At 38.2% G+C, this 19578-nt stretch overlaps 1 protein-coding gene and 1 long non-coding RNA gene across 9 annotated transcripts in view; one reads left to right on the forward strand and one right to left on the reverse strand.

Annotated features, from left to right (window-relative positions):
* Nucleotides 1-1461: 1461 nt before the first annotated feature.
* On the reverse strand, nt 1462-19411 carry LOC308201186. 2 transcript variants are annotated; one of them, XR_013956108.1, is made up of 6 exons: nt 19288-19411; nt 17373-17567; nt 15528-15576; nt 13337-13394; nt 9701-9758; nt 1462-8069 (listed from the first exon to the last, which is right to left on the reverse strand). It is a non-coding gene; the product is annotated as an uncharacterized lncRNA (long non-coding RNA). The 2 variants fall into 2 exon arrangements; XR_013956109.1 differs by lacking the exons at nt 1462-8069; nt 9701-9758 and having other exon boundaries at nt 12278-13394.
* TJP1 (tight junction protein 1) overlaps nt 18624-19578 on the forward strand; it is a 168063-nt gene continuing 167108 nt past the window's right edge. For 6 of the 7 annotated variants that reach the window (XM_080607983.1, XM_080607988.1, XM_080607989.1 and 3 more), the window contains exons 1-2: nt 18624-18662; nt 19204-19364. In XM_080607983.1, coding sequence (XP_080464109.1) covers nt 18639-18662; nt 19204-19364 — 185 coding nt within the window. In that variant the 5' untranslated portion in view covers nt 18624-18638. The remainder of the gene's footprint in view (nt 18663-19203; nt 19365-19578) is intronic. The other variant, XM_080607990.1, reaches the window with a different exon arrangement.

Genomic DNA, 19578 nt, shown 5'->3' on the forward strand with positions numbered 1-19578 from the left:
CCATGGCCTCTCTGGGCAACCTGTGCCAGGGCTTGGTCACCCTCACAGTAGAAAAGTGTTTCCTGATGTTCAGATGGCACCTCCAGTGTTTCACTTTATGCCCGTTGCCTCTTGTCCTGTCACTGTCATCCAGCACCACTGTAAAGGGCCGGGCTCTGTCTTCTTTACACCAAAACTAAAGCACCTGGTATTCTTAGGCAGTCTCCCATACAAGAAACTAAGGCTTGCAGGCTAAAGCTTCATCCTTCACACCCTTATTTGCATCAGTAATCCTCAGTAATTTCATCATTTATTGGCATGAGTAAGGCTTTGGGAGAACAGTCCTAGGACAATAAAATTTAAATTTTGGTGCTCTATTAAAGAGGTTAGCATCAAATGTACCACTTGCATTTAAAATGTCTTGCACTTTACTAGAGTAGCAACCATGATGCTGTTATTCATTGTTTTGACTGCTTGATTTAGACTGGAGAGTATGAAAACACAAAAGGTAAGTAACAGAGAATATAAATTGAACGTTTATAATAGTCATACCAGGAATCCCCTTTTACTTTCCTTCTGAGACAAAAAAGGGAGTTTGAAAGAACAGAGAACTGAGCGACTAACCATATTTTAAATTCTTTTATAAAAATCAGAAGACATTTGTTGAAATCATTGCCACCATCCATGATGAAAATCAGCATTATAATTATATAAAATTATAATTTTAATTATTATTATTATTATTTTTTGTATGGATAATATACACATCTCTAATCTCACTAACAGTAGCTTTAGTTGCCCTGCCAATTGCAAAGTCTAACAAATGAGACTCCTGGAGAGATTTACTACAGCCATTTATGGCACTACCCTAACTAAAATCCAAAGATGAGGCAGCTGTGGCCACACCTCTCTAGCGCACCATCTAGTCTGCTCTGCACCGTCTGCATGGCTTTAACAGAAGATTAAAAACAAAACCAAAAAAAGTAGATAAAAAATTACAGCATATGAATGAGCATAGCCTACATCATATTTGACAAAATATCCCTTCTGGATCACCTGTCGAATTTTAGAATGCAGTGAATCCCTGTATACTGGTTCTGACTTCTGTTAAGATTTATGTTCCAACTGTGCCAACTAGTCTCGTGGCTTTAGTAAGATACAACTGATAAGCTATTCCAGGAAAGGTTTGGTCCTTTATGTGCACTAGTTACTATCTCTTCCTTTATTCTCAAGGCTACTTACTCAACTCCAAATAAAAGGATTTATAAAATATATGTATTGGAAGTGTCTAAATATTTCTTAAATTTACTGTGTTCCTGGAAACCATCAATGTGATTTTGCATAGAAAATAAAATGAAAAATACTTTGACTTTAACACTACATTACATTAAAAAAATGCAGGAAGAATTAGATTAGTTATTTAATGTTCAAAATTAAACACTTTTAGTCCTAATGTTACTGAATAATAGTGTGGGTTTTTTTTATGGTTTAAATACCACAGAATATCTTAAATATGTTTTCTGATAGATCTGGGACAACAAATCCCTTCTGGACATTTACCTCTGAAATTACATTGAGAGGAATAAACAGCTGTCGGGAATATAAATGCTAACTCATCAGAATGCTGACTCAGTGCTGTGGAAATCAAAATACGTTCATACACTGCAGAGGTAACATGTCATACACAAACTAGTCTTTTTTTTTTTTTTCTGTTGGACAACCATAAACCAGTTGAATTAAAATATTGGAACAAAACTAGGAGGAGAAAGCAAATTATAAATAACAAAAATCCTAGGGTCCTTGAAAAGACCTGCCATGCAAGTGAAGAACAGTCACCATCATAGTCAGGATTTGTTAAACTGTCACTTTTAGTGGTAACAAATTTATTCTTTAACAAGGATTATCTCAATAATCATTATGTTATTAAAGGCCCACTTCTGCTTTCCTTGTAATTAATAGAATTTATTAATTTTGTGGAAGCAGGATTTAGCAACAAAAGGATGCCAGATTTATGTGAAGGGTCCCGGTAGAGATATTTGTCCAATTTCTCCATTAAATATGAGTTGAATATTAGTGCTTTTTCTACTAAGATTTCTTAAGTGTGGAAATTTGTTGCAGGAGAAGATGACTGTATTTTACTAAAATGGCTGGTGTTCTGTCAAGAGATGTGAAAAGTTTTTTGTTTTTTTTTTCAAACAAGTTTTCTTTTGGTAATGAATCCCCTTAGGGAAATAATTGCTTTCTAGGCATTATTTCAGGACTTTTTATCCAGACTAAACTTATTTTTAATAGCTTGGATCGAGTATTTTGACTTCAGTTGAAGCTGCCTACACTCTGTGACAAAGATTTTGGCTCAGTGTGGAGTTTTGTCCAAGCAAGTAATGACCTGGACTCACAATGTGTTTTCTGGTCGAACAAATTTCCCTGTATTTAATACATTTCTTGCAGGATACTCCTAAATTGCATATATATATATGAATGTATGTGCATATATTCATAAACCATTTCTAGAGTTGGTGATTTTCCCTTTTATATTTCTTTACTGATTTGCATCTAACTCTTGTGCCAAACACATCCCTTACAGAATTCAACCTATATTTTATAAAGGGACAAGTGCCTAGTCCTCTGGATATATACTGTGCAATAGGTTCTGCAGCAACGTTGCAATGAAGAATCTGCTTTTCAAAAGCATGACCTTGGGCATTACTCAGCAATGATGGCTGTCAAAGAGAAAGAGCAAAGGAGAGCAAGAAAATTTATTTTGAAATACGGCATTAAAGCTAAAGACTCTTTCCTGTGGAAAAAACAACCTCTGCCAAAGAGAATCTAAAACCAGAAAATCTAAAGCACCTCATATAATGAAATCCTTCTAAGGGTAAAAGATGATAGAATGCAAGTTTATTGCTTAGAAAAATCGAAATATTCAGAAAAACATACTGAAGCATAGAAACATAGACTTCCATTTTGATTTTCTAACTTCAAGCTTAATTCCTTTATTCATTGCAACTCTTGAAGCGATCAAGATTTCTCAAGCTGGAATCTTTCTAGGCAGCAGAATTTCTCTGCTGGGCTCCCTGATCCTGTGGCATCTTTGTCATGACTAAGTTATCATAGAGTTTCACAAGGCAGCCCCAGGTTCTGCAAAATCCAATCTAGAGGAATTGCATTATTGCCCTAGGTAAAGTAGTCTTGTTTTATAAACTGAGTGGAATTTGCCCTGTACTGTCACGTTAGGCCTTCTAGTTTCAAATCATCCAGCTGTTACTAATTTGTTATGTAGCTAGTATTGCTTTGTGCCATATGATCTATGAGCAGCCAGCCTTTCTGCATATTTTTATACATCAGCATGCTTAGTAACCTATAACATTATAAAATCTTCATGCAGATATTACAGAACAAGACTGGAGCTTGGACCTACTTGAGATTTACCATAGCTTATTGCTTTTGGTTTGAAAAATTACATAGTCAAGCAAATTTCTATATTTACTCCTTGGACACATTTTGATAAAAATCTGTGAAGCAACTTTTAATTACTTTAAAATAACTACCCTAATTTAAACTTCAGACTTGTGCATAATCTTTTGTCTAAAAATAAATAAATAATTTGGTACCTCACTCCATATTCCTTTTTTTTTTTTTTTCCTTGCAGTAATCTTACATGAGAAGTTTATAAGGATCATTTTCTAATTATACTCAGAGATACAGTATCTGTGATCTTGCCTCCTAAACTTCCTGGCCTACAAAAGATTTGTTGGTTTGGAAAGATGGTTATCTTGCCCAGACTTTCACATCTGGCATCAAGATCAGCACAGACAGAAAGAATCTGAAGCAATTTAACCTCTTGCTCTAATTCCAACTTCTGTTGAACAGCCTTTCTTCAGCTGTTCTGCTTCCAAATTAGCTTAGGATTTCTTATGTCATAGTAGTTCTAATCCTTCTAGTTAGGGACATGTTATCCATGTGGCAGCTCCACGGCAAGATTTTCACATTAACCACATACACTCTTTCTGCAGAATTCAGAGAAAAATGATGGTTTTATTTGGTTTTGTACGTTCATTTTGTATTAGCAGCTTCAATTTCATCGATGCTGTAACTATAGACGTGATTGTGGGTTATTTCTGAAATAGAATTTTTACCTTGATTAGTCCTGCCAGATAAAACTTTATTTACCCAGACCAGGCCCCTGAGTTCAGGTTCTGTGGTTTAGCTTTCTTGTTTGTATTAACAGTAAGTTTTGGATTTGCTACTGATCTCAGTGGGACTTCGAAAGACTCCTCTTCTTAGGGCCCTGATTGGATTATGCAATTCACTTGCATATTTTTTCTTTTTCTTGACTTTTTCCCGGTCCTTAAAGTCACCTCTTGAAAGAGTGTGGGCACAGAACACACGATTCAAGAGCATAACATTTTCCAGGTTTCCTAATCCTTCTCTTGTGATATTTCTGTCACAAATTTCATATTCTCTACATCAAGTTTATTCCCTATGTCTTCTGCAACCTAGTCTCTCTTGGGAACATATACCTGGGGGAATTCTACCCTGTACAAGAGCAGTTAATGACCCTGCTTAGTCTCTGCTTCCGGCAATTCTGTTTGGGATGCTAGAGTATGCAGTAATGAAGCTCGACTAGGTATGGTTGGAGCCACGTGATATTTCTGTATGACAAAAATAAAAATTAAACATAGTTATTTGGGATCAGTTCTTCAGGCAAATCTGGTGCCTTAGAACTTTACTTCTTTAAAAGTGATTTGTCTTTAAACCCAATGAATTCTTTAAATAGAAAATAGGGTTGATCCTTAGCTAAGGTCTGACACTAAATTCTTTGTGATAGCTCTTTTTATATCCAGCAAACAGAACTCCTTTTTAAATCAATGTAAACTCTCTGAGTAATAGGAATTTTAATAGTGCCAGTGCCGCAGGATAATAAAAACCTGGCACAGAGACATTGCTGTCATGGAGAAATGTTAGGTTGTTGCATTAACTAATAACAATAGGCAAATTAATCAGTTTGGTTGCTTTTCTTTGCTGCCAGCCTGGTAGACTGGGATTAAGTTCTCTATTGCTGCCCAGGTTAACGGTTTTATTTTTGTCTTATTTTCTTATATGCCTATTTTTCTTTTGCCAATACAGTCCCCATTCTATACGTTGGTCTCCATAGACATCTCCCCATAAGTGTTAACACTTGTGATAAAGAATGGTGTCAGAACAGCCAGTCTCCCTTGGGAGGCATTTGCTTGTTCTTCCTATCTGGATCACTTGAATTCTTCAAAGACCAGCTGTACCTGAGTATTAATGCTCTTTCAGGACCATATGTTCCCCTTCTGCGTAAAACGCATGCAAGGGGGATGCTTACATAAAAAATCTCACTGCAAATTATTGCTGCATGCTCCTTATTTAAAGGATAAAGGATAAGACAATCAGGAACATATTATTTTAATCAACCCATGGAAGACATAAGAAATCCTAAAGGATACTTAAACAATAATGGGTACCTCTTTCTCTTGCCTTTCTCCAGCCTTCCCCAAAGTAATGATAACTACTGTCTGCAAATAACCCACTCTGTTCAGCTAAGTAGAAATATAGGCAGCTCTTTTAGAGTTATCTGTTGTTACACACAGCATGCAGACACATGATGGTTACCTGACAAAGGCAAAGTAGATGACAGACATCTATCTCACTCTGTAGCATTTGAAACATACTCTAAGCATGACTTTTGCCCGTTTACTTCCTCTACTCTACACAAGCAAACAAGCTATCATTGTTAGTACAGACAGAAAAATAATGATAATATGCAGCCAGCAGGCACAAAAAGATCATTTAAATTCCATTTCCAAGTTGTCTGATTTCCTGGGATTGTTCATCCCTTCAGTGATGTTTCTCTATATGAATTTCCTTATAACTCCCAATAATATTACTGAAACACAAGTGAGCAGATGTGTATTCCTTCTATGAAAAAATATGAAAAGAGGAAAAATATCTTTATAAACCACCTGTAAACCTTGTCTGTATAAGCAGATCTCAATTACCTGAGCAGTTTCCATTTCTTTATTCATAAGATTATGGAAAATAAGTATGTGCAAGCCAGGTGATGGAATTCCTCTTTTATCTGGGTTGACAAGGGTGCATAAAAAATAATTATATATACTACAGTAATTAGCAGTCTCTGGTAAATGCAATGAAGTTATAGGATGAAAGAATACTATGTGGGGAGGGGGGAGTTTGTCTTTTCTAGTAGTTAGCTAAGCAATCAAATGCACAGCACAATTTATGAACAACTTCAGGGTTGCTACTAAACAAATGGGAGACAGTGTTGTCACCCTGCATAGGTGACGAAAGAAGAATTTAGCTGTTCTTAGAATGCATCCAATGGACTGCAAAGAAAGATTTAGCTTATGATATTGAAGGAGGAAGCATTGAAGTGAAAGCACATCAAAAGCAGCAACAAACTCTGAAAATGTCTCAGGATATTTCAATGTTGGGCCTGTAGAAGAAGTTATGAGGACATCTACAGAGATTTTACATAGGCAATTTCCATATCTTCAATTTCATGTCAGCCAGAAAATATGCAAAGAATAAATACGTGAGTTCATGGTCTCTTAATATAAGATAACAGAAAATACTGCATTCTTGTTTCATCTAGTGAAGGCCAATTGAGTTCAAAGGGCAAATAGCTGTTTGCTAGAATAAAGCTTGCTAATGAGATTCAGAGAAACACAGGCTGAGACAAAAGGTGGTAAGTGTATGTACTGTAGATCAGAAGGAAAAGAAGTGGAAACATTTTTAAGCGATGTTTTATACCAGAGCAGAAATGTCTGTCTTCGGTGCACGTTAGATGTATTAACAGATAAATGTTATTTGTACAGTAGTATGACAATGCATGCGTAAAGAGAAAAGCAATGCCTTTCAACTGAAATTTTTTGTACTGTAAAAGACCTATGGCAAAGAAAATGGAAATTAAATCTTAAAATTTCATGAAGGTTCAGATAGAACTTAGAGCCAACTCCCCAAGAAATCCATCAGTCTTGAATTTGGTGTTATTCACCATGATACTCCTTCAATGAGGCTGATATAAATTTGGAGATGACAGAAAAGGGAATGAGATTCTATGCATTATATTTAATTTAATCATATTCACTTGGGTTCTTAGCTATGACCTTGAATTTGGTCATATCTGTAATATAATTCACCATAAAGAAGCTAAGCTGCTGGAGCATCAGATTTGTCCTGAGTTGTCAGATTTCTACACCAAGTAGGAGGAAGAGTAACTAAGAAATTACATTGGTATTATCCTGATTTTAAATTCATCAAAAGAATAAAATTCCTTACAAACAGAATAGTATCAGGATGTTTATACATAACTTTTTTCCTCACATAGTGAATCAAATGCAATGTAACCTACCTTAATCTTCAGCGTCAGGTTCACAGGAACCCTTCTGGCAAACTGTTGCAAAGCTTGTGATTTACCTATGCTCTCACAGTGATGTGCACAGATCACCAGACTGGATGTGTTTTGCAGCGACTGCTTGCAAGTGTTGGTGTTTTGGTTTTGTTCCTAAAAACTATATTCTCTGTCTTCTTCAGGGATCCATGCACCTTCTTTAAGTGTCAGTGTACTCTGATACACTTTGAACTTGTCAATGCTGCAAAAGGGTATTTTCAGCCACAGCGAGGTCACTTACAGTACTGGAAACATCATCACTTTTGACTACATGAGCTGACATGAAGCTTGATTTAATTATTTCCATTCTAATATTCACTGCTATTTATTTTTTCTAGTGTTTGGTCGATGCTTTATTCATTCTATTTCTTTGTCACTAAGTCCCAGGCAAAATTCTGGAGGAAGAATATCCCACTAGACTCATGTGAGCCAGCTGACTTTCTTCAGCAAAATGTGCTTAGCTTCTGTAGCACTTTTATCTCTCACTTGAGAGTGACAACAGTGTGTACGCTCTAGAGCTGCTTGGACAGTGGGTATACAGATAAGTGCAGTGGGTTTGTGAGTGCCCTTGTTCATTATCCATTGAGTCTTCTTTTTGTGTTCTGCTTTTCATAACTCAGTAGTGGTGCAGATGGTTCTAAGGAAGTTTGCATTACTGCAATAAAATGAACAGATTTGCAGAGATATATAGGATGCCAGGACAGATCTCTATTATGGGTCTGTTAGTTAATCTCCAAAATTTGTCCTTTTAGTATTATAGAGGAATTTTTACAGGATTAAAAGAAGGTTTATTTATCTAAAAATCACATAATAAATAATAATAATAAAAAAAAAGAACTTATTTTCATTATTTGTTGCATCCTGTCTTGTTGCTCCAAAGATTGAAGAGCCAATGAACAGCTCCCCAAAAACAGTGCTGAGTAAGAACTGTCCATAGTTTCATAACTGTTTGCATGCTCTTTACATGCAGATGGTGGGTAAATTGCTTGGTTGGCAAGACAGCAAGTGAGCTCTCAAACCTGCTATTGTATCATGAGAAAATGAGGTTGTAGGTTATATTGAGAAGAGTATTTGCACTGTAACTGTTACAGAGTGTATGTTGGCATTGTAGCAGTGCAGGTCACAGCTTGATAGACCTTGGGACAGATACTATCCAGGTCAGCTCCAGGAAAACACTCACTATAAACATTGCTTCCAACACTCACCAAAATGTATTGACTAAACAATTCTGCCAGACTGTTACATGGTATAAAACGATGACTTCAGTGGGGCCTTGTTATTTTGTGCCAGCTGAGTACAACTGACCCCAAGAGGGTCTTGCTTATTCTTTGGATGCTCCAAGTAAAATTGTTAAGTAATAAGAGACAAGCAAAGAACAACAGCAGAGTTCTTTGTTCAGAGTTCAAGGACAGAGTATTAAAGTACAGCTTCATTTAATATATTTTGCTGATTCATTTTTGGAGTACGTTAGAAAGTAGAAATATTTGGATATTAAAGAGTAGTAATGCAATGACTGATTTTAAGTTAGAGGAATAGAATCTTGTGCAACAGTATTGTAAATATTTCAGCTATACTAATGTCTTAATGTCTAAAAAAAAAAAAAAAGAGAAGCTGAACTGATCAGAAAAAATGCCAAATAAACTGCAATAACAGCAAAAGATGGTTTAAGTCTATTAGTCTATTCGCCTTTCCAGACAAAATCTTAGTAGTGCATTATTTACTTTACCTTATTTTTTTGCTTAAAAACAAACAAGAACAAAAAAATGAACAGAAACCAACGAAAGAACAGCAACAAACAAACGAACACCTTTGTGCTCTGTGTTAAGGCAGTAATAGTAAGTTGCTTGATTCTCCCCTCTCTCCTCCGTGCCATTAATGCGTTTTTTCCAGGATGTAAGGCATTATGCAATTTCATAGTCTAACATCAGGAGTGCCATAAAGGCAATTTTCTTTTTATACTGGGGCAATTAAAAAAGAATTGGTCTACTCACAGCAAGTTTGGAGCCAGATCAGCTATGCCAAAAGTAGCAATAACTGCAGCATAGAAGAGAAGATAGAATTGATTGTGTCTTCTCTGAGGAAGAGGATAGAAAATTGCTTATTTGTTACAAAAATCGAGTTTGTAGCAAGATTGTTGATCTGCACATGAATTTTCATCATTTATAAACAACTTATTGGAGGCTGGAAAAGTTTTGACACCAGTTAGTAAAAAAAGATAAGAGGATTTAAAATCCCCTATGTAGCCAAAGTAGAAGTAGAAAAAATATATACGATATCCAAAGATACCTGTGTCTGTAATGAACAGATCCACTCCTTATTTTGTATTAGATGGTCTTGAAGGAAACTATAGAGAAAAAATGTTTTATGTACTTAATGCCACATCCCTGAAAGAATGCAATCCAGTTGTTAATTATTTAAATGACGTATTTAAAATCTTTACCACATCGTTTTATTGAAAAAAAATATATTTATTTGGACCAATATTTTCAAAGATGAACAAGAATGTGGGATACCCACCCACACATATTATATATTGTCTGAAGCTACACTCTCAAAAATGGAAGCTTTTTTTAAACTTTGGCTCAAGGGTTTCTTGAAGCTGATATTTATAATTATAAACATACACTTAATGGGAGGGCTTTACCTCCCTGGAATGTTACTAATGCTACCTCTGATGTGTTCTTAAAATTAAAAATGCAGTAACTAAAATATCAAATCTTGCAAATTCGTAACAGTATGAATAACTTTTGCTCTACAAAAGAGTCCTATTTGATTTTCAATAATTTTGAATATACAAACTGTAACTCACTACTTTATTCTGAATCTAACCCTATGTCTCCCATAGGGAGACTAGGCTGTGGTATGAGCTAATTACTGATGAAAGCATTACACTCCCTTGTTCTAGGCTACTCTGCAGCTGATGGGGACTCCCAAAGCACAACTGTCTCAGCAGCGTGCTCTAAGTTGCAGCCAGTCTGTCTCCCAACAGTCGACTCCCCGCCTATAAACCCAAGGCACGGGCCAAGATTTGATCACACACTGGCATTAATCTCCACCTTCTCGGGGTCTGTCCATCTATCTGCTATATGCATCGCTGTGCTGGTATAAACTATCACGAGCCTTAGGAACCAATCCTTCAGCCTGTGGTCAAGATGGTTCTCTCATCAGGTGTTGTCCCAGATCCTCAAAAAAGTTCCCCATAGCATCAAGATTTTGTTAGTTGGTTTATCTTTCACCACCTTTTCAATTCTTCATTCCCACTTGCTAGGCTTACTATGGGTATCTCAAGGTTTATGATCTATCAGGATTTTACAACAGACGGGAATATAGCAACAGTATAATCACTTGGGAAGATCTGCAATCTTTACCAAAACTTCATATAGGTTTTCTTACATGGGAATTACAGGAGCATTTGGTATATATTAACATTGATAAATATTGAATTCTTACAGGTTTTAAACCGTAATTTAAAGTCTGAATCATTAATCTATGTTTTAAAAGCCTTGTTTATCACTATTTTATCATTCATACTTTTTAATTTTATTTTTTTTTTTAATTTTGTCTTTTATTTAGGCTGGACAATGAAATGAGTAGCTTGCAGTCCTTTAGGTTTTATCTGTTCTTATTTAGTTCCACTTCTCTCTGTCTCAGACAAGAGTAATACTTGACTATTACTAACCCTTCTGGGTTGAAATCATTTGAGTAAAGTTTGTCAAAAAAAAATCTGCTTAAAATCAGGCTTAATGTGATTTAAAAACCATTATATTATCAGCATAAACAATATTCCTCTATTGATCTCCACTAACAGTTTTGTGTTCTTTTCATTGTAGATTACTGTATACTTGCCTCTAATTATAGTAAATCCTATTACATTAATTCTCATTGTAGTGGTAATCTGATTAAAATAGTATAGTGTAAAAGTCATACAGATTGTAATGAGAGTGGCTTCTTTCCACAAAGTGAAAAATGGGTTTCATATGTGTAGTAGTGCACAAATATACAACTAGACTTATAAAACAGCCTTCAACTAGCATTCTGAATGATTTCAATGTATTCCTGTAACACTCAGCTGGCCTTCAGGCTTTACAGTCTCATGGATGTGGAAACATTTCCATTAGGATTTAATCAAAGATATTAATGAAACTAAATAAAGGTCTAAATTATTATTACTTTACAAAACGTGGCATGCATATATTTTGGCACAAGAAGCTCCTTAAATTTTAGTACTCCTCTCTCTCATTTTGATTTATTTATCCTGATATGTACAGCTAGCTTGCACAGAACTCACGATTCAAATTTAAAGATGTAAAGGAAATGTAGAGACGTATTATTTATAGATAGCTGGGCAGAGTCTTACAAATCAGTCCTCATTCCCAAGTTTTTCACAGAGGTTCTATAACATCTACCACAATAGTTCAGAAATACAACTTTTCCTCAGTCTCCCAATATTTTACATTTTTGTTTTTCAGAATTCCACACCAGGGAACCATCATTATTGCCTGCTTTTCACAATTTTGTCTTCTCTTTTAAGCATTGTGTGCTCTGAGGCTTCCCCATCAGGCATATCATCTAAAAATGACACCTATTAGCAACTACCTCCCAGAATGATAGCAAGGTCTGGTCACACCTCACCTCAGAGTTACATACTCTCTCAGTTCTAACAATATGCAGTTAGCAAGACTAATTAATTAGATCTTTGTGTACTGAAGTTGTGATGTGTTGCAGTTGGTAATATATTTCTTAGAATCTTTTATGGGAAGTGATGTTACTTACACTTCTTTTTCTGTTGCATCTCATATTGAAATTGTGTGCTTGGTGACTTCTTCCCTCCAGTAGTTTTCTACATGAATAATCTGTATCAGAGAGCACTAATGGAATTCATGCATATGCTTATCTTTTTCTACATTAAGCTTATTTTATCCTGTGACAGGGTCATGTCTGTCAGGCATAATGTGATATTTGGATAATCTTGACTTAAGGTGTTTTTCTTTTTTTAAAAGTAAAAACTTAAAATTACAAGTTTGCAAGAAATGGGTAAATGTAAAAGTAATGTAGTGTGTAGCAGTACAGGTCCACTTTGTTCTAGCCATAATTCTTGGCTTTAATAGTATTCTTATTTTTGCAGTAACCTGAAATTTGATAGTAATAGTGTAAAGAAGCTACACATCAGAGCCCGCAGAACAGCACTAACACTGTTCATACAGGAATCCATTACTAAATAGTCCTGGCTATAGTGAAATGGGGATATCTGCTTGTTTGCAAGTTTCTTGTAAAAATGTCAATAGCTTATTCTAGATAGTCCTTTATTATTGATAAACCACAGTTAAATAAAACTATTTTTTTCTGTGAGGATATTCTTCTGAGAAAACACAGTGAACATTCTTTCTTCCAAGCAAAATTATTTACCTATTTTTATTTTGGCAGATCAAATGAATGACCAGGAAAAACTCTTTCAGAAAATGTAAGTTAATTCAAAATGACTGTGTCAGTTTATTACCATATCCATGTAGACACATATTTTTCTGTCATCAGTCAAGCTAGCCTGTCATAAAGACACTTCAGAGAAATGTGAAAACTTTGCCTATTGTAGATGATCAATTGAGCAGTAAAAAGTGAGAGGAAAATTCAAGATTTTTTTGTTCTGTTTTTACTGTGATACTACATGTATCTTTATAGATCTTCATGTAACATGCAGTTAAGTATGGAAGAAACAGTAACAGACCAGAAAAAGGCTTTCCCTTATATATCATAAATACATCAAAAAAAGGGTATAGAAAAGCTCTAGTAGATAATAGAAAAAAAAAAAAGTCACAGAATTACATATTGTAAATGCATAAATTGGAAACATAGAAACACACAAACACTGTTTTCTTACTTTTGAGGAGGAAGAAAATAACTGCTGGAGCACCATATCTGACATACCTGTAGATTCTAAGGAACTCTTTTGCCTTTGACAAGTATGATCCTTTTATTTGTTTTCCTGGAAAGAAAAATGGGACATGTGAAGCTGACACATGACATTGAAATGGCAAGAAAGTCTGTTTCAGAAGCTGTCTTTACTGAGGTATCTGCACTAACGCTGCTAGTTATAAGAAATCTTCATTAATATTATGATTATAATCGACTAACTGTAAAAAATAACAGAATACACTATTATTAAAAAAGTAATGATGAAAAAGAATTCTATTAGTAACCAGGAGATCAGTAATCTACTGTCATGTTTTAATGTGAGTCTTGTATCAGCCTCTGGAATTTCACAGTGACACTTCACCAATTAAACTGTGTAATAAGAAGTTCTCTAATCATATGAAATGCAACAGGAGCATAGAATACGACTAGCATATCTCAAGACTTTTTTATTAGTCATTACAGTAGAAATCAGCAAGGGGAATGGGTATATTCTAAGAACAAACAAAATGTCAATTCTTCAATCTACACAGTAGCACAGTATTGAGAAACATGGAATGAACAATGTAATGTTATGAAAAATCTTTGTTTTATGCAGAGTAAAGATTAAGACTATTCTAAAATGCAAATAAAATATTCTAGTTAATATGCCATAAAACAGCAACAAGTTTATTTGATGTCTGCTTTAGCTCTAAAACAGTTTTGACAGACTAAAAAATGAATGCACCCGAGAGGTTAAAATTTACTATTAAGACCTAATCTACCCTCAAAAGTTGCTGATGTGGCCATTATATTACCAACGACAATGCTTTTTATTCTTGTAAGATATTTATCTACCTATTTATTTTTGCCAGACAGTGTAGCTTATGCAGGTTTGCTGAAAAAAATAAGCTAAATCAGTAAAAATGAATATTTTTGCTTTTTTGCCAGCACAGCTATACCAGTTAAAGATATGGTTTCTTCCTCCTCACATTGTTGCAGAAAAAAATACATTATCTTAAAAATGTATATATATATATCAAGTGTACCCTAAACATTCAAAAGTGCATTTCTGTAATGTCTCCAGAGAGTCTTTTGGGTCAGACCTTAATTTCTCCACCTCCTGTGAGTTTAGTCAAGACTGAGTGATGCAGGTGAGAGTTTGGAAAGAATGGCAGCTAGTGACAACTGGCACTACAGGGATGTGTGATGTGCTAATGATAAAGGAAAGGAAGATAAATGATGAGCTTATTTAAATCACATATAAATCAGCAGAAGTAGATAATACTGTAAAATCTTGCTTTGCACTATCTGAAATCTCATATATATTCTAACAATACTAAGATTGAAAAAGATGATGGACGAAGCTTAGAATGAAGATAGCATTAGGTAGACCACCATTACACTCTCTTATTCTTAGTGCTCTGCAGCTGATAGGAGCTGCCAATGCACAGCTGTCTAAGTGGCATTCTCTAAGTTGCAGCCAGTCTGTCTCCCACTGTTGACAACAGCCCACTCCCCACCTATAAACACCAACGCATGGGTGATAACACATTCGATAACGCATTCGATAACACATACTGGCATTAACCTCCAGCTTCTTGGGGCCTGTCTATCTATCTGCTATACATATCATCATGCTAGTATAAACATACTATTATGAGTGGAATGTGGGGCAGCCACACGTCTGTTCAAGTGTACCAGTCATCCTAATATTGTAATTTGTAACTGAAAGAGCAGTATGTTCTTCCAGAGCCACGAAGTGCATTGGAAGGTCATACCAGGGACCGACTTCAGATGAAAAAGGGGTGTTGACGATTGCAAGTAAAAGATGTACTATAGAGTTTGTTCTAAGGTAAAGTCTGCAGTTAAGTTACCTAAGCAAATAGAATTAAGAAATTATTATGTCTCCGCGTGATTTTGTACTGAAAAAAAAAAAAGCAACCAATAAACATGCTATGAATCATCTATGTTAACCTGAAGTAATTAAATTGGACTTGAATTGTGTTTTGAATGTATGCTAGGTTCAAAAAAATGTAAGCAGCTTTCATCTTTCTGTAGTGAAGGAGAGTGTATCTCATCAGACAGAATGAGTTTGCAAAGACAACAGCAAATATGACCAGACTGCCTCTGTTGCAGGGATATCTGCTGCATAAATTGTGGCCTTAACTCAGCTAATGGGTCCACACAGGCCTCAGAGGTAACAGTGGGATGTCTGGACGCTTACCCTAATCTGGAAGTGGCTGACTGACTCCTGTTAAAAATAGGCTCTCCATCTGAAAGGCAAGAAAGGCAGGACTGTTTTACTTTTTCAGCTATATAAAAAATATGTGCTTAAAATATGATGTTCTTAAAGGAGATATATAACGGAGTAGCACTAAGAAGGAACAGGTCTGAGAGAATAGAAATAATTGCAATTAAAGCTAGAGGATAACATTTCTTTATTACATTTTTTCTCTGCAACATACATCAAGAACTACTGATGATATATAAACAGTACAAAAGTTAATTTGTTAGTACAAGATTAACAGTATAATCATTGAAAACTATAGAGCTAAATCTGAAATAGCAGTAATTATTTTGCTAATTTAAAAAGAATTAGGAAGTCCTATTGAATTAAGAATAGAAATCGCTAACCAGACTTCAAAATGTTGAATAAAGATCTGAATATGCAGCCAGGTTCCATTTTAAGTCTTTATGCAAAGCATTGTTGGCACATTTCTTAACACCTTTGTATATAAACGCTTAAAATAAATGTATGTCCCAAATCTGCCACTATAAAAATGGGAAAAACAATGTTTGGGGACTCTCAAAGCTTACCTGCTTCTCCCTGTTTTATCACCTTTCAAATAAACTTTGCTTCCCTTGTATCCTTAGATTCTCTTATCTAAAAAAAATCTACCACTACAAATGGATGAAGAGTAGATTTTTATCTTAAAAGTTTCAATATGAGATGACAATGATATATATTTTTCTGAGAGGTATAACTTTCACATTGAATTGTGATATTCAAAACAATACAGTCTCATCCTTTTAGTCAGCATTTCCTAGCATTTCAAGGTGTAAATGATTTTCTCAATAGGACTGCACAAGTGTAAATGACTATTTCAATTATAATGTAGCTAACATTCTGCTAATGATGGTGAGAGTAAAATCCAGCCCACACTCATTCTCTCATAACTTGTGTGGGCAGCAAGCATTTTTTCGGTGAAGTAATGACTGGATGCACAGCAGGAGAAAACAATGTGTTGTTTTCATAGTTTTTTTATTTTAAGGCAAAAAATGATCTCCATGGGTTTTCAAACAGATTTGATGTTCTGTCTATAGAAGATAGTGTAGTACTAGCATTGTTTAAAGACAAAAATTAGTTCCTACTTCTTAACCTTCCTAATCATTTCAAGTTAACCATCCCTCATTGTTTTTAGTGCTTGATCTCTCAAAAGACAAAGAAACCCATGAGTAGAATCTCATGTGTTGTTGATGTGCGGGTGGCCATAGAGCTGGCATTTGAATTTTTAATTAAATATAAATTAAATATTTAATTAAACATACAATTTTGGGACATTTTTACACATCTCATTTCTACGCTGAAAATGCAAAGCTGTCCATATCGTTAACTACAGTAAAACAATTCTTATCATATGTTTCTAATTCAAATCTGATGTGTTTACAAGTAATATATTTACCTTCTCTGTACTCTTGCCTGCTGTAGTCTTAAGATATATATTACATTAAAAAATAATCAAGGTGACAATGTTCACAGTATTTTTCCTAGCTGATGGTGCCTGCCTGGGACATCTACTCTGGGTAAATATTACAATTCATATTTATTACATATTATATTACAGCCTCTTAATGAAAGTTGTCGCTTCAGCATGGATTTGCTCGTATCTGCAATTTGCAGAATATCTACATCTACATACTTAAGCAGTGCAGGAACAGCCAAAATATACTATTTCTTCACATAAATATCAGAACACCTACATAACAGCTTAGAAAAAGTTTGACCTGTTTTAGTGGGTTTTCCATATTACTTTAGATTGACAGCGTTTCAAATGTGAATTAAGGATACCTTGAAGCTTCCTGCCAACGCACAGTCACCAGCTATTTCTAGCCAAAATATTTTCAACTGCTGTTGATCAACAGGTCAGCCTTCTGCCCTTCACTTCAGGGATGTCTGCACTGAATGGGTCTCTCTGATCATATTTTGAATGAATTCCAAAAGCGCTTGTCAAAAGTGGGATCTTCTATAGCTCTTAATGCAGAACTGGAGTAGTAGGGCAAAGAACAGATTAAAGTTGTAATAATTGTCACACATAAGGCCATTACACAGTTATGCTTTCAGTGATTTTTGCTGAAGTACCCAGAAGGTGGGTAGCCCTGTAAAAAACATTTGATTCCTATCTGGTTTTCAAACACACTTCAGTTTTCCTTGTGTGTGAAAAAAATGTCAGGAGGGGAGGTTTGTCCTCTCTTTCCTGTGGGCTCAGTAGGCTTTTTATAGGTGACTTCACAACCCCATCACTTAGGGGTCTTGCTGCAGTGGGGAGCTGCACTCCAGCCACCTCACCCCGCGCCTTTTCCTGAAGGAGGCTTGGTTGGAGGTGCTGCTCCCGCTGCTGCACTGTCCTGCCAGCCCAGAGCAGCCAGCCACCTCCATGCCGTGCCTCACCTCACCCTCGCCTCCATCCTCATCTTCACCCTCACCTCACCTACACCCTCACCCCCCCTTCATCTTCACCTTCACCCTCACCTCACCTCCATCCTCACCTCACCTTCATCTTCACCTTCACCCTCACCTCACCTTCATCCTCACTTCACCTCCATTCCCACCTCACCTTCATCCTCACCTCACCTTCATCCTCACCTCACCTTCATCTTCACCTTCACCTCACCTCCATCCTCACCTCACCTTCATTCTCACCTCACGCTCTCCTTCATCATCACCTCACCTCACCTTCATCCTCACCTCACCCTCACCTCCATCCTCACCTCACCTCCATCCTCAACTCCATCCTCACCCTCACCTTCAGCCTCACGTCACCCTCACCCTTCCCTCACCTCCATCCTCACCTTCCCCTCACCTGACCTCACCGCCCCTGCCGCTCGCCTTTCCCCTCGCCGCCTCCGCAGGGCCGCCCCGGCGGGCAGTGAGGCGTCTCCCTCCCGCCGCTCGGTGACCGCCAACCTCAAGCTACAATGTCGGCCGGGAGGCGAGGGCGCAAATAACGCGGGGCTACCTCGGGGCGCTGCCGGGAGGCGAGGCGAGGCCGGGCAGGCGGCGGGCTGCGGCATGGCGACCCGCTGATGGCGGAGGGCAGAGCGGCAGCGGCGCCGCATGGGCCGGGGAGGGAGAGCCCAGGTAACCGGGCCGGGCGGCGGCGGCTCGGTGCCCGGCAGCGGGCAGAGATGGCGGTTAAGGGCCGCTCGCCTTGCGGGGCAGGGGAGGAGCGGCTGCGACCTCCCTGCGGGGGGTCGTCGGGCCTAGCGGGGGGACGGCGCAGGTGAGGGGGCGAAGCGCGGGGCGGGCGGGAGCCCCGCGGCGGGAGAGGCACGGGGCGGCGGCAGGCGGGGGGCTGCGAGAAAGGGAGTGCGACAGCGGCAGGAGGAGGAGGAGGAGAGGAGCGTGGGCCCGGGGGGAGGGCAGAGCGCGGCGGGAGGCGGAGGAGAGCGTCAGCCCGGGCACGGATGGCGGGAGCGCGGCGGGAGGCGGAGAGCGTCAGCTGGGGGCAGAGATAGAGGGAGTGCGGCAGGAGGAGGAGGAGGAGGAGGAGGAAAGCGTGAGCTGGGGGGGCAGAGAGAGAGGGAGCGCGGCAGGAGGAGGAGAGGAGGAGGAGGAGGGGAAGGAGCGCGACGCAGGGACGGCAGATGCCTGGAAATAAAAATTTGATGATTGCATGCAGCGGCTGGAGAGACTCTGTCGGTGGCGGCGGCGGGGACGAGGCAGGGACAGGGGGGGCGACGGCAAAATGAAGTATCAGAAATACCTGACTGTCTTGCAGATGGCCATAGGGGTGACCGCCTCCAACAGGGGCAGTCTGATGCCCTTAAAGAGGAAGCTGTGGTGAGTAGGCACAAAGCGGGCCGGCGGCACTGCGGGCCGGGCCGGGCCGGGCCGTGTCAGGGCGGGCGGGCGGGGGCTGCCCCCTAGGACCGGGGCCGGGGCCGGGAGCTCCGTGCCGGGACCCGCTGCGGGCCCGGGGCCGCCGGCGGCATCCCCGCGGCGCCGAGCTGCGAGGCCGTCGCCTCAGAGCGCGGCGCCGGTGCCGCCCGAGGAG

The sequence above is a fragment of the Anser brachyrhynchus genome, assembly GCF_964034855.1.
Source record: "Anser brachyrhynchus genome assembly, chromosome: 11".
NCBI classification, from domain to species: domain Eukaryota; kingdom Metazoa; phylum Chordata; class Aves; order Anseriformes; family Anatidae; genus Anser; species Anser brachyrhynchus.